We start from the raw sequence: 14,236 nt of genomic DNA on the forward strand, positions 1-14,236 counted from the left end.
AAACGCTCATAAGCACGATAGTTCCTCTTTGAAAGATTTCGAAGGATCAGCTCATTCAAACAGGAAATACCGTGTTTTTGTTTCATTTTCATTTAATTTGCAGTCTTTTTTTTTACACCAAGTAACATAACGTTGTTTTTTTTTAATCTTTTGCACATCAAGTCATAAAAGCGTTAGGTTAATATTCACTCTTCACAAGGAATACAGTACAGACGTCTGGAGAACAAATATTGAAGTTTGGCTGCTGACATAAGGCTTGCTGAGCTATTGGAACAATTTCTGTATTGTGTTTTAAAGTGTCCATTATTGAATGCCAGTGTGCCCTCCAACAACCTTATCAAGTAAGCCTATACCTCAAACGTTTCTCTATCAGAAGGTCAATCACCGTTTGGTTACTGAGTAACAAACATTTATTTGAGGTGAGATTTAATTGACCAGGAGCCTGCTTAAATAGCTGAACAGAGAGCACAGCTAAACACACAGTGAACTTCTGTGCAACATATTGATTCAGCATTGAGTGAAAAACCTTTTGACAACATGAGGGTCTCACTTCGACTTCAGCTTTTAACAGTAGTCAACATTCTCCTATGCTGTGAAAGTTTGTAAGTAGTTATGCAACTGTGTTTTGTAGTCATGCAACACATTCCCTCTCTGACTAAATCACATCTTTTCAGGCATTTCAGGAAAATGGAGTTTGCGATCCAAAACACATGGGACAGCAACCCTGTTGACCATGACCCCATCAGAATCTCCTTCTCTGATGGGAAATCAGGACTGAGAATGGAAGTGTCTGGTCCATTCTTCAATGACCCAGAATCTCCTGCAGGTGAACCCGGTATCCCGTTCCCTGGACTCTGGGATTACGAAGGTAAAGAATGATTTTTTTTCTTTTTCACTGTGCTATTGTCTTTGTTCAAAGACTTTCAGTAGTTTTCCTGCCACTTTAAAATATCCATCCATTTTCTTGACACCCTTGTCCCTTAGTGGGGTCGGGAGGGTTGCTGGTGCCCATCTCCAGCTAACGTTCTGGGCGAGAGGCACGGTACACCCTGGACAGGTTGCCAGCCTGTCGCAGGGCAACACAGAGACACACAGGACAAACAATCATGCACACACACACTCACACCTAGGGGGAATTTAGAGAGACCAATTAACCTGACAGTCATGTTTTTGGACTGTGGGAGGAAACCGGAGTACCCGGAGAAAACCCACGCATGCACAGGGAGAACATGCAAACTCCATGCAGAAAGACCCGGGCCGGGAATCGAACCCAGAGCCTTCTTGCTGCAAGGCAACAGCTCTACCAACTGCACCACTGTGCCACTTTAAAATAAAAGTGTAGGGCTTTAAAATAAAAAAAATTAAAAAAGTTAAACGTCGACAAATATAGCAAAATTACCAAGCATTTTGCCAGATGTAACAAGTTTACACATTTTAGAAATTAAATAATATCAAAAATCATCAGCATTTGAATATTGTTGCCTTTATGAAGGTAAACTTGCAACCCAGTCGTATGTCCTTTGTCTTGTTCTGTGTTTAGCTCCATCTGATCAGCTTCCTTTTCTCTTCTAAAGCATGATGTTGCAACCACCATGCTTCATGGTGGGGACAGTGTGTGCACAGTGACATACAGTGCCAGTGTTGTACAGACATAGGGCTTCCCATGCAGCCCAGCAATCTCACTCTTGATCTGACCAGAACACAGTACGCTGTATGTTTGGTGTGTCCCTTATAATGCTTTTGGCAGCTGCTGGCTCCTTGTTAAAGGTGAACATTTTATTTTATAGTATTGTTGCAATTATTAAATAACATTTCACTGCCCCACATGATTGAGAACAAACCTAATTAGAGACGGTGTACAGGTAGGCCTCTTGAAAAAGATTGCATAATTCTGCACAAGGACGGTGTTAGCTTTTTTGTCCTCCATCTTCCCCCCAGTCATCAAACCAATGCTGTGTCATTGTTCACTTCTAGATTCACTAAATGAGTGTGGGCAAAGCTGACTTAAGCTGTATTTAATAATGTACATCTATTCCTATGATTTTTGAGAGGCGGGGTGGGGGGGACGGTCTTTGTTTATGAGAACACAGTGGCTCCATTATCATTATTATGGTAATACATTGCAATTAAACTTTGTAATGAGGTTGAGTATTAACAATCTGTTCTAATTGACCTTAAAGAAGTCAGATTTCTGGTTAATGAGGCCCCCATATTTGGCCTCATTATTGTTTCTTAATAAATAGGAAACCATTATAAGTGTAGGTAGGTAATGAGCATGTTTCGAGGTTAGCAGGGGGCCTGTTACTCATACTATAATTCCTGTGTTTCTTCTCTTGTATTTTTATGTTGTAACAGTCCAAGAAAAAAAATGCAGTCATTTTATTCCATTACTTCTATGTTACAGCAGCTGATAATGTTATCAAGAAGTTTTAAGCATTTCTTAATGTAAGAATTAAGGTTTCATCCTCATTTTATTCTCTTTGTGTTCTATTGCTAGTCGTGGAGTCCTTCTTCCTTGACAGCACAAAAGAAAATTACCTGGAGGTGGAGCTTTGCCCGTAAGTTCTAAGCAAAACTTTTGTTCTTTCCACTTCTATAATGCTACATAACCCGTCAAAGAGACGTGTTCATTAACGGCTTTCATTTGTTTTCCACTTTAGACATGGACAGCACCTTGTACTGCTACTGTCAGGAGTCGGCAATGCATTTTACGTAGGTCAAAAGAGTATTTCGCCTATTTTTTTTCCCGAGATTTTGTATGCATCTTGGGTAACGAGTTATTCTAATTGCCTCCTACTCCAGCAACAACTTCCAATCGATTTTACTACCACAAAATTAGGGGACAGATGGACTGGTGAGGCTGTAATCCCCTGGACATACTTCCCTCCCAATGTCGACAAGATGAACTCCTATGCTATTCATGGCTCTGGGGCGGCACGTACATATGAGGCTCTCTACCCCATCCCCAAAGCCGACATAGTGGAAGGCCAGCAGCCAAACTTGTGAGTATGCTGCCTTCCGTAGTTCATCTCAGACAAATCTTTCCAAAACGGTTGCAAGCAGTTCCAGGGAGAAGCTTAGATGCACTCAAGGGCATGAATATCATATTAATTAGTGACTTCTATGATTTACTTGAATTGCTCTTTATCTGGGTGAAATAATGATTCATCTTCAATAAAACTTCAGTTTGTTCACAAGCTGGTTAAAGTTATGCATAAACTCTTAAACTTCAAGTACTAACTTAGTTTTGCAGCCATCAACAATCTTCTGTCAAGCCATTTTTCTGGCTTGACATTTGACTGCTCTTTAAGGCAGAATTGTTGAAATTATCCTAAAATGGGTTTTTAATGGCATAAACCCAGCATCACAGTACACAAATAGTCAATAGAGGTTAAGGTTGGGGCTGTTGCTGCCACCTTGTTTGACAGCTGTTGAAGTCTTCTTCAGTTTGAAAGCCTCACACGGAGTCAGACAAATTAACTTCTTGTAGTTGTGGCAACATTTCTCCATCTTTTTCCCCATAACTTTTTTTTCTTCCTTGGAAGGCATGTGGGTTACAGGAATGGCGGCAAGTTTTGGTCGAGCTTAACATAATTGTGCACCCTGTTCTTGTTTTTGAAAACACAGTGCGATTTATGCCATTAATACATTCCAGCCTGTAAAAGCACAATTTAAAAACGTAACTAAAAGTCCAAAAGTTAGAATGACAAACTTTCTCCTCCTGAGTGCATTTACATTTCTCATCAGAACTGTATGTGAAAACTTGCACAAGAAAAATCAAGAACAAATCACTGTCTGAAAATGGTTCAAATGCGAAAACCAAGAAATGATGTCACCCTGAAACAACAAAGCACCAGCCTCGTAACAAAAATACAGCTTTCGCTATACTACAAAGGAACTGTTTTAAATCTCATAATTACAAAAGCATCACGACCCCCAGCAAAACAAGCTTTGATAACAAGGGAATGAACAAACTCAAAACAACTGATTAAAAATGTAATTTATGGCCAGACTAATCGCGACCTCAACTAAACTGCTGACAGAATTTTCACATAAAAAGGATAATTGTACAGACGGAGATAAAGTAGTTGCTGCCACAGTCAAAGAAACCAACTATCTTTTCCCACATCAGTGCAACAGTAATCTCTGAGCTGCTTAAGAACACTAAAAATACATGCAGAGAGTTCACTCTTTAGATATGTCATGATGAGGAAATCTTAAGAGTGTTTGTTTTTCTCTTTAAATCTTGTGGATTGCTTGATAAGAAAGGGAAGTTTAACCAAAAAGTTCCTCTAACATTTCCACTTATCATCCTCTCAGTTATTCCGATCACTATGCGGCAGCTCTTGATCTAACTTATATAACTATAAATGGTTCTACACTGTGTGATTTCAATTGACTTCTCTGGCTTTTATCTTCTTCGTGGACCGTAAAGATATCATGGAAAATATTTTGATAACATCCTCAATGTTATCCCTCTTTGCTAATTTTTTTCAGACTTTGGATTCTGTTTTACAACCGTTCGTGGAATAGTTATGCAACCGTTTTCTAGCTGGAAAATTAATAGTTTACAGCTATTAGTTTTATGAGTATCTGCTAGCTTATTTATAATGGCAAACAATAAACCAGGAAAACAAATACGCTCTCTCAAACATGTCCCTAACTTTTCATTTTAAAAAGTACCGTATATGTGAAGGTTGATAAATATTTTTTTCCTAACAAACATTTTCAACCCTCTGTCTCTTAGCCATCGCCTGGAGTATTTCCAAAACTTCCGCTTGCAGAGCATTATGGGAGAAGATTGGGTCCAGCCTGAATCGGATCTGTGGAAGGAAAAGGCCTGAGCTGTTTATGAAATGCTGCCTCTCTGTTTTTCTTTTATTAACACAAATGTTTAACGAAATCAGCAGTAGGACTGCAAGGAAAAATGTCTTGCAACAACCAAAGGGCAATCATAGTTTATTATTTATTGATGTAGAAAAAAATGCCATCAGCTTGTCAAGCTGTGTTGCACATCACACACACGTGTGTGCAAGCACCCAGACACATTGCATAATACTGGACATCCTCGGCATAAATTGCACGAGCATAGTGTGACCTACGATTTCCATGAATGTTAATTTTGACATTCAGCACCTGTAGCCAAAATGTTTTTGCTGTATTAACAAACCGTGCAGCAAGTCCAAATGATTATTTCTGCTGCTGTTTAGAGAAGACATTAATATATGATCATGCACAGCTTACTTACGTGTTAACTCTGTATTTCAAAAGTTTAATATATTTTTATTCGCCTGTCAAATAACATACAAAAATGAGGATAAAGGAATATGTTGAATTAAAATACTTCACTATTAGACACACTTATAGTTAATTGCCAGAGCGATTAGATAATTTGTCTAGTTTACCTCTTGCTTTTCCTTAATCAATTGTCACACAAATGTAAGGTGTCGTAACTCTTTTTGTGATAAATAAAGTTATGGTGCAATATATTGTGTAATTTCTTTTTTTCCCTTGTTATTGGATATATTTGTATGAATTTGTGAAATTTAACCTTAATAAAGAGAAAAAGAAGCTCATCTCACTGTCGTTGATGCTTATTTTCCCTTCTAACAATATATTCAATTACACAAAATATGGCAAAATAAGAAGAAAAGTCTGTATTCTGACTTTGACTCTGTGAATATCAGCTTGCTTTTTCATCCACGCTTCAAGCTTAAAGTTCTTTTGATGAGTTCTGTGTTATAGTTCCTAAATTGTATAGAGAGGTCTGGGTAACATAACATAAAACACACCGCAACAATTAAGCTGTTATGTAACAAAACTCATTACCTACTACACAAAAAAAACATCCTAAAATGCTGGATGCAAAATGAAAATGAGTCCATGCACCTCACCTGCATCCAGAGATGAACATGATGTTCATGCCCACAGAATGAAGCGTTGAGGGAGATTATGTAAATAAAGAAGGATATCGGCCTGAGAATAAAAATCCTGGTGAACTCCACAAGGAACAGCGGCAGATGAAACAGAATTACAGAGGTTTAAAGAACAGCCACTCTAGTACGGCACTTTTTAATATTCCACTACTGAAGTGGCAATAGTGTCAAAGGGCCTAAAAGAAGAGTTTCTTGAAGCTGTGACGAATAAAAGACCTTTTAGAAACTGTAAGAGCTCTGAAACCGCACTAAAATACTTCAGAAATGATGTAAAAGAGGCAGTAAAAATGTTTTTATTTTATCTTAACAACCTCATTGCTATATGAGCTCTTCAGTATGACTGATGATAGCATAGCTTGAGGTAATTAGAAATGCTACAAGTCAAAACGGATAAGCACTCTGAGGCTTTACATTTTACAGATGCAACCATATTTTACTTGCATATAAAAATGGAGCTATTAGTTGTATTTCAACCATTCTATTTTCACTGAATAGAATGTAAAATTGATTAAGAAATCTTTAAGAAGCCTCTTGAGACTTTTAGCATGTTTTATAATGCCAAAGTTTTATAATTCAGCAGCAACTCGATCACAGCTAAACTTAGCTGGCTATAAATATGATCATTAATCAGTTTCTAAGATTATCATGCAAGGAAACTTTGAAAAAACTAATTTATTTCACTCTGTGGCTAGTGAGTAACAGGAACATATTCAACATCAGACCCATTTTAATAAGAACTTGCTTAAATAGTTGAAGGAGTGCAGCAACACGGGATGCTGTAGTGTATAGGAAGACTGGACATCATGGCGGTCACTTTTCAGCTTCTAGCACTGGTCCACATTCTGTTATGCTGTGAAGCTCTGTAAGTATTATTTTATTATACTTTCTTTTCTTGTCATTCAACAATTTCTCATTCAGACTAATTTGCATATTTTCAGTCATTTCTGGAAAATGGAGTTGCAATCCAGCACACCTGGGACAGCAATCCGGTGGATCATGAACCCATCAGGGTGGCCTACTCTGATGGAAAGGCGGGGTTGAAAATTGAAGTGTCTGGTCCGTTCTTTAAGGGTTTTCATCCTCCAGCTGAACCCGGCCTTCCAGACCTCTCGCTCAGGATTTATGAAGGTATGAGAGCCACGCAGTTTGGCGTGTTGCTACTGTCCTAAGAGTGTATGAACAGATTTGCAACAAAGAAAAATAGTGTAAAAAGCGAGAATAAACTTACAATGTCACTTATGTAAATACAATATTCAAATTTTAATTTTAAGAGGCAGAAAACACAATTTATTGACCTCGCTTCGGTGGTGAACCGGTTTTACCTAATTGTAGAATTATTACTACTGACTTCATCCACTTAATCTTCCTACTCAATAACTAGCTGCACTTTCCCCAATTCTATCATTTACGAGATAACCCTTTCTTCATTCAGCGTAATGTTCTTTTACACTCCAAGTTCAAACTTGCATTTTAAACTCAGTGTGTTCTCAAACAACAAGCAAATCATTCCTGACCTACCAATTCCACATACCATACAAGTAATTTAAAATCCAAGTTTAAAATCCTTCCAAAGCAAGTATTTACAGCCTGATAGATTCCACGTGAGAACATGTACGGCTTTAATAGTCCCCACAGTACCTTCGTCACTCTAAGCCACAAGTAGAGCAGTAATATAAATTGGAAGACTAAGTGTTTAACCTGATTTAAAATGTCACATGTATTCCAATGAGATATGAGAGACATGGGGCCTGTCAACGTTATGAGGCCATTATAGTAACAGCGTTTTCATTATTATGGCAATACAAAGCAATTAAACTTTATAATGAGCATGAGTGATAACAGTCTGTTCTAAATGACCATAAAGAAGCGTGATTTCTGGTTACTGAGCCCCCCCTACATTGGCCCTAATTAATACCACTTAACAGATTGGGAACCATAATGAATGTATGTAGGCATTGAATATGTTGAAATGGGAAATTAGCTATTGCACATATTCAGGTTTTGAGCACACTTTAAAATTGATCACTGATTTCTGTAACAATTAGGTTGGTTTTAAGAATTAAGTTTAAAAATGATTCATAATTAAGGTCTTTGCTTTTGTTATTTTCATAGTTGCGAGCTCAGTATTCCTTGATAGCACAAAAAACAATTACCTGGGGGTGGTGCTTTGCCCGTAAGTTAGTTTATGCCATTTAAAAAAATTTTTTTTTACTTTTCATGTCTATATGTTTGAAGACGGAGTGAACATCTCTCCTGTGTTTTTACTTTACAGATACAGACAACACCTAATAGTTTTGAAAGCAGCCGGATATCCACTCTATGTAAGTTAACATTATCGTTGCGTGTCAGGCGCTTGTTTTTGTGCTAATCATTCATAGTTTCCTCATTATCTCACTCCCCAGCAACTACTGCCAATTGAGTTCACAACCACAATCACGGGGGACACATGGCAGGGTCAGGCTTTAATCCCATGGACATACTTCCCCCCCAATGTCAACAAGATGAACTGCTATGCCAGCCATGGCATAAGAGAGAACCGGACACACGAAGCACTATACCCCGTCCCCAAAGAGGACCGAGTGGAAGGCCTGTACCCCGATGCTTGAGTAGGCCAACTCGAGAGAATAGCTTGACTTTGATTTTTTTCTGGGAAAGCATCATCAAATGGGAGCGTTTATAAGATTTAAAGTGCATGACATTGATGAGAGAAAATAGACAAGTAAATGAACTAAGAAGGATACAGTGTACACAACATAAACTGAAAGTAAAATCTTTATTTCAGTTATTCAGTAAAACAAAAAAAAAGAAATAAATAAATAAAACACTTCATATGCTCTCTAAGGTGTGTAAGGTTCCCCTAGACACCATGACGTCAGGGCCATTAGAGAAAGTATCAGCACTTCTGGGAGTGTGAGGAGGTGCCAAGCCTTGCTGCAAAGTGAAATCAGCATCGCCATAAAACATGTCAGCTTCTCTACTCTTTCTCTAAAGCGAGTGCAGTCGAACAGTCCTCCTTTGCTTAAAAAGCTTCCAATATCTGGGGTTCTGAAGTGACTTAACGCGAGGAAAGCAACAGTTGTTGTGTGGTAATGGCTCTTGAAGCGCTAACTCCAGCTGCAGCCCCAGCCATTTGAATCTCCTCCAAATGTCCTTTTTAAATGTGCTTCACTTCACAGTTCTCTCAGGGCTCCAGTTATCCCTGTTGCTTGAGTCCATATTTTTATTTTCTTTACCCCACATACCTGGGAATGTTAAGATTGCAAAAACATATAACGAGCAAAGCAAAAACAAATAGGTAGAAAAGGTAGAAACACAAAAACAAACGAACAAATCTGCCTCGAAAGGACAGCTGCACAGGCCTACATGCTGTATCCGTTATCTTTGCCGAAACGACTGCCCTTTGAAATTCCTCAGCAGCAACAACTGCTGATCTGCTTGAGTATGAGATCACTAATGATACATGCAGTGTGTATCCTCTTTAAAGAAACTGCAAGTAATGATGAGTAAATTTCACAAGGAGAAGTAGGCGATTTGTTTGGCAAGACGCGCAAGTTTTCTTAAGGAGGTCAACTTATTTTCTATGTGTATTAGTAGCAGCAGCTGTGGAGAAATATATTATTAATGTTCCACCGACTCCTTTCTTTGTAGTTCGTTTTTGAATCCGATCTGTGGAGGGGGAAGGCCTGAGCTTCCAAAAAAAAAAAAAACATTATTCTTTTCTGTGTTTTCTTGTCTTTTGCACACACACGCACACGCACGCATACACACACACACACACACACAATCATCACAAAAGCAACAGGGCGACTGTGCAAAACGCTCTCTGACAGCAGCCAAAGGACAATCAATCTTTATTACTTAATGATGTAAAACAATATGACAGAAAATATGTTATCAGCTTGTCAGACAGTGTTGCACTTCACACACTTCTGTCCAAGCATCCAGATACACTCGTCACATAATATTGGGCATGAGCATAAATCACATCAGCACGGTGTGACCTATCTACCATTCTCGATTGCTTTGGTGATAAGGACTGCTTGTGTAACCTGAGTTTCACGCGACACTGATAAGCAGCAACGAGACCTAATAAATAAATAAAACATTGTTTCATGTAATCTGTGTTTTGTCCCTGTGATTGTCTTACCAAATAACAAAACAATTATGTTACTGAGGACTTTTTGCATATCATAAGCGCTCGTTCATTTTTTCCTGCACAATTAAATGAGTCGGTTTTAATCAGCTAGTTTGTTTCGCAGTTGTAATGATGACTACTTACCTTTACCCTGCCTGATGTGAAACATAAGTCATAATGAGCTTGTGAAAATCTAAATGAATTACTTTGACAAATGATACTTGAATCGTTGAGTTGACTCTTCATAACCCTCTGCAGTTCATTTGCTTTAATATACATATATTGGGATTCCAGGTGACAAAACAAAGTAATGGAAAATTGTGAAGTGAAGGAAAGATTTTAAAAGGTTTTAAAATGCCTGATGAATTAAATTCAGCCCCCTTTTCTGTGACACCCCTTAATAAAACTGACAGCAGCCTATAACAGAGGAAACCTTATTACTAATTTAACTAATGTCTAATTTAGCATCTTCAGGAAAATTTGATAATTGTCCATCAAATTCAGCAGAGTTTGCACATCGTCACAAATTAAATGGGCCAAAAAGTTGAGCAAAGTATGTTTCTATGAAGTATTTGATCAGTGAAACTCTAAACATACCTGTACACACTCTTTAGATGTCTTTTTTGAAATGTACTTTTTAGAGTGGTGAATCATAAAAATGTAATAAATAAAAGTTTGTGATTGTAATGTGATAAAATATAGGAAAGTTTATGGGTGCTAATCTTTTTACAAGGCATGATTTATGGACACTAATCTTACTTAGGAGTCTAAATGTCTTGTGCTGTTTACTCTGTGATTACCTCATCAATACCTTGTTACAGGTCCTAATAAAACCAGCATTTTTTTTTTTATTAGAATCTTCCGTCAGATCACCAACAAACCACTTCTCCTGACCAGAAGACAGAAAGGTGAAAGATTCTCGTTTTGCCTGTGCTGCTCTTTACTGTGGCAGCCCCAAAGCCCGTATTGAGCCCTATCAGTTTTAATTGGCATTCTCGCCTTTGAAATGGAAGCTGTGATTATGCCTAGAGAGCCGACTGCTTAAGCCCCCTCCTTATCATTGCCTGTGGTGCCTTGCCACCACACAGCACAAAATTCACCTAGACGAACACACAGAGACAGAAAAGCGGTCACGCTGCATTCCACCATGATGTCTGGTTCTAATAAAATATGACCTGAAATTATGTTTCTCACAAAAACAGAATCTTCATAAAAGCCTTTGATGAATGATGACTCCCCACACCTACCTGAGAGCAGCCTGAGGATGCATGTCCCCACTAAAATTCAAACCCAGTTCTCCCTAATTAGTGTGAAGAGATGAGAGGGGAGAGCAGAAGAGCTAGCTGCCTTCCCTCTACCTCCAAAGCCCCAGCAGACATGCAAACACAAGAGCTGTCTTATTTCCCTCAGTAAGAGAGACCAGTCGGCTCTAAAACATTCAGCATCAGCTTAGGGGTGATTCTCGGTGTCAGAAACTTTCTGGTGATTACACCAGACCTAGTTCTTTTGCTCGTTTTCTTTTTTATTTCCCCCTTTTTTTTTTTTCCTGTCCGAGAGATGTGCGTCTCATTTCCTGAAGTTAAAAGAGTGTATGAGTGAGGATAAAGTTGTGATGAAAAATAGAATGCAAGGGATGAAGAAGTGATCCCGCAGCACAAAACGATCGAGCGTAGTGGAGAAAACAGTGATGACTGTGCCTGGTTTCAGTGCTTCTGTGACAGAGGCCTAAATGAAAGATTTACACCAGAGCTAATATGAAACAATCCATAACTTTTGCAAGCTAATGGCTTAAACCCTATCAGATTGCACACTGTGAGAGAACTTATCAGCTTTGTGCAGTAAAAAAAAATCATTTTTTGGCTGGCTTCCAATATAAGGCATCGAACAATGAAAAGTAAACTTTGATCTGTATTTATGACAGACTTAATCTTACCTACAGAGACTTTCAAAACTGTTCATACTCCATCAGCCTTTTTAAACTTTGTTACATAACCACAAATGTTAATGTATGTTATTCAGATTGTTTATGGTAGACCAACACACAAAATACATATTTGCGGAGTGGGAGAAAATTACTCTTAGAGTGTTTCCACAGCTGACAGTCCGGTGGACTCGGTTCAACTGGGGATCAAAATTGCAACATTGTTACATTTTCAGCTGGTCCGGTTCGCTTTCACACTCCACGGTGTCAAATGAAAAAAACCCTTGAAAAACGTACTTTCCCCCTCGCCTGTGGTAGCACTGCGCTGAAGGAAACAACACACAAAAAAACACAAAATCTCTGAAGAAGACACACTGACCACAACTTCCGGTAACACTTTATTTGAAGGGGTGTGCATAAGACTGACATGACACCATCATAAACATGACATAACACCTGTCATGAACATAAACAAGTCTTTATGAATGCTTATGACAGTTGTCATGAAGTGTCATTCAGTAAATAATGACATGATTTTGTAAATTATGATAATTTAATGCAAAGTTGGCATTTTTAATGGACTTTCAATGCAACTTTTAGAGCAACTTTGCATTAAAAGTGTCATTATTTACCGAATGACACTTCATTACAACTGTCATAAACATTCATAAAGACTCCTTTATGTTTATGACAGGTGTTATGTCATGTTTATGACAGTGTCATGTCAGTCTTATGCACACACCTTCAAATAAAGTGTTACCCAACTTCCTTCTTTATGGCATTGTAAGCAAAAATGGAGTGGTGTCAGACTTTAGTGATTGTAGGATATCTCTAGTGTGTTACAAAAAAAACATTTCTCCCACTAGCGCAAGACTTGTGCATTTATTTTGGTAGGATTTAACCAAAATGCTCTGCGCTTAGTCCGCTTCCTGCTTTTGAAACAGTCTCCAGTTTGTTTGGGATTCACGTAGCATTCGAACCGCACCAGAGTTCACTTCAACAGAACTCTGACCTCGGTTTTGAGGCGGAGCAGAGTTTTCTTTTTTTGGTCCACATCAGAGTTTGATTATGCATTCATACCTCCCCAAACAAACCAGACTTTCTAGGAAAATAAACCAGAGTTTGATTAAAGCGGACTAAACATGACTGATGTGAATGTACCCTTAGAACAACAGGGCTGTGTTCAGTAAGATTATCCAGGAGAGTGTTTCCACTGCCAGATAGACTCTATACTAGTGGAACAACAAATGTCTTGTGCTTGTCACAAACAGCGCCGTTTTTCTGTTCCTTATTTAATGGACTCTGTTGAGTGACGCCAGCAGCTCCACCCTGACCATACAGTAATTGTCATATAGACCTACAAATGATGGGGACCCAGGAATGGATGACTGCTTAAACATCTTCCAATCAACTCTGACCAACCTTGTTGTTACTGATGAAGAGAACACATCCACACAGCATGATGCTGCCACCACCAGGCTTCATGGTTGAACTGCTGTATTTATGGTGTTAGTTAATTTTGGTCCCATTTGCTTGAATTAGTCATCTTTGATTTACCCCCCAATAGTATAGTAGCTGTGCTAAATATTTGGCTTTGTTTTCAACAACTTAACAACCTTCCCATTTGGCAATAAATGCCAGATTTGTGGATTGCACAACTCACTGGTCAGGTCAGCAGATTGTCTCACCTGAGTTGCGCATATCAGCAGCTCCTCCACCACTACAAAGGGACGTCATAGCTGCTACTCTGATTAAAACTATCCTTCCTCAGCCTGTCAGTTTGGATGGATGGCCAGCTTGAGATATTATTTCGTAACCTAACTCTGCATTATCCTTCTCCACAAGTTTTTATCTCTGACCAATCTGGTGTGTTCCTTGGTTTTCGTGGTTATTGTTCTCTAACAAACCTCAGAAGTCTTTCTCAAAAACCCAGTATTTGTAATACTTAATACACCTGGAATCTAATAATCAGATGACTTTTGATTGGACTAGATTCTATTTAGAAACGCAAAAGTAAAACTGCATTCATAGCATTGGAAACTTTTGAGATTTTTAATCTGAAAAAACACCCCAAAACATTTAAAATCATGCATAGCTTTCCTTCAACTTTCAAGTTATGCATTACTTTGCGTAGGTCTCCCTTGTGAAATTCCAATTCAACATATAGACTTTTCTGCCTGCTAAAAGGCAAAATATGACAGCAACACGCAAAGTGTAAATTAGGCCTGAACTTTATGCAACCTT

The 14,236-nt window shown here is 38.4% G+C and overlaps 1 protein-coding gene and 1 pseudogene across 2 annotated transcripts; both read left to right on the forward strand.

Moving 5' to 3' along the window:
- Positions 1–36: 36 nt before the first annotated feature.
- On the forward strand, positions 37–5,487 carry lg1h4orf33 (linkage group 1 C4orf33 homolog). Of its 2 annotated transcripts, none has more exons than XM_008408118.2 (6): positions 37–341; positions 675–868; positions 2,498–2,558; positions 2,661–2,712; positions 2,803–3,002; positions 4,748–5,487. In XM_008408118.2, exons 2-6 carry the CDS (start codon positions 688–690, stop codon positions 4,842–4,844), a joined length of 591 nt encoding a protein of 196 aa, XP_008406340.1. In that variant the 5' UTR covers positions 37–341; positions 675–687; the 3' UTR covers positions 4,845–5,487. The 2 variants fall into 2 exon arrangements, with proteins under 2 accessions (XP_008406340.1, XP_008406332.1); XM_008408110.2 differs by lacking the exon at positions 37–341 and adding an exon at positions 367–602.
- Positions 5,488–6,739: 1,252 nt separating this feature from the next.
- LOC103464164 (UPF0462 protein C4orf33 homolog) lies at positions 6,740–8,542 on the forward strand (annotated as a pseudogene).
- The last annotated feature ends 5,694 nt before the right edge of the window (positions 8,543–14,236 follow it).

This window comes from Poecilia reticulata, linkage group LG1, assembly GCF_000633615.1.
Source record: "Poecilia reticulata strain Guanapo linkage group LG1, Guppy_female_1.0+MT, whole genome shotgun sequence".
NCBI lineage: Eukaryota > Metazoa > Chordata > Actinopteri > Cyprinodontiformes > Poeciliidae > Poecilia > Poecilia reticulata.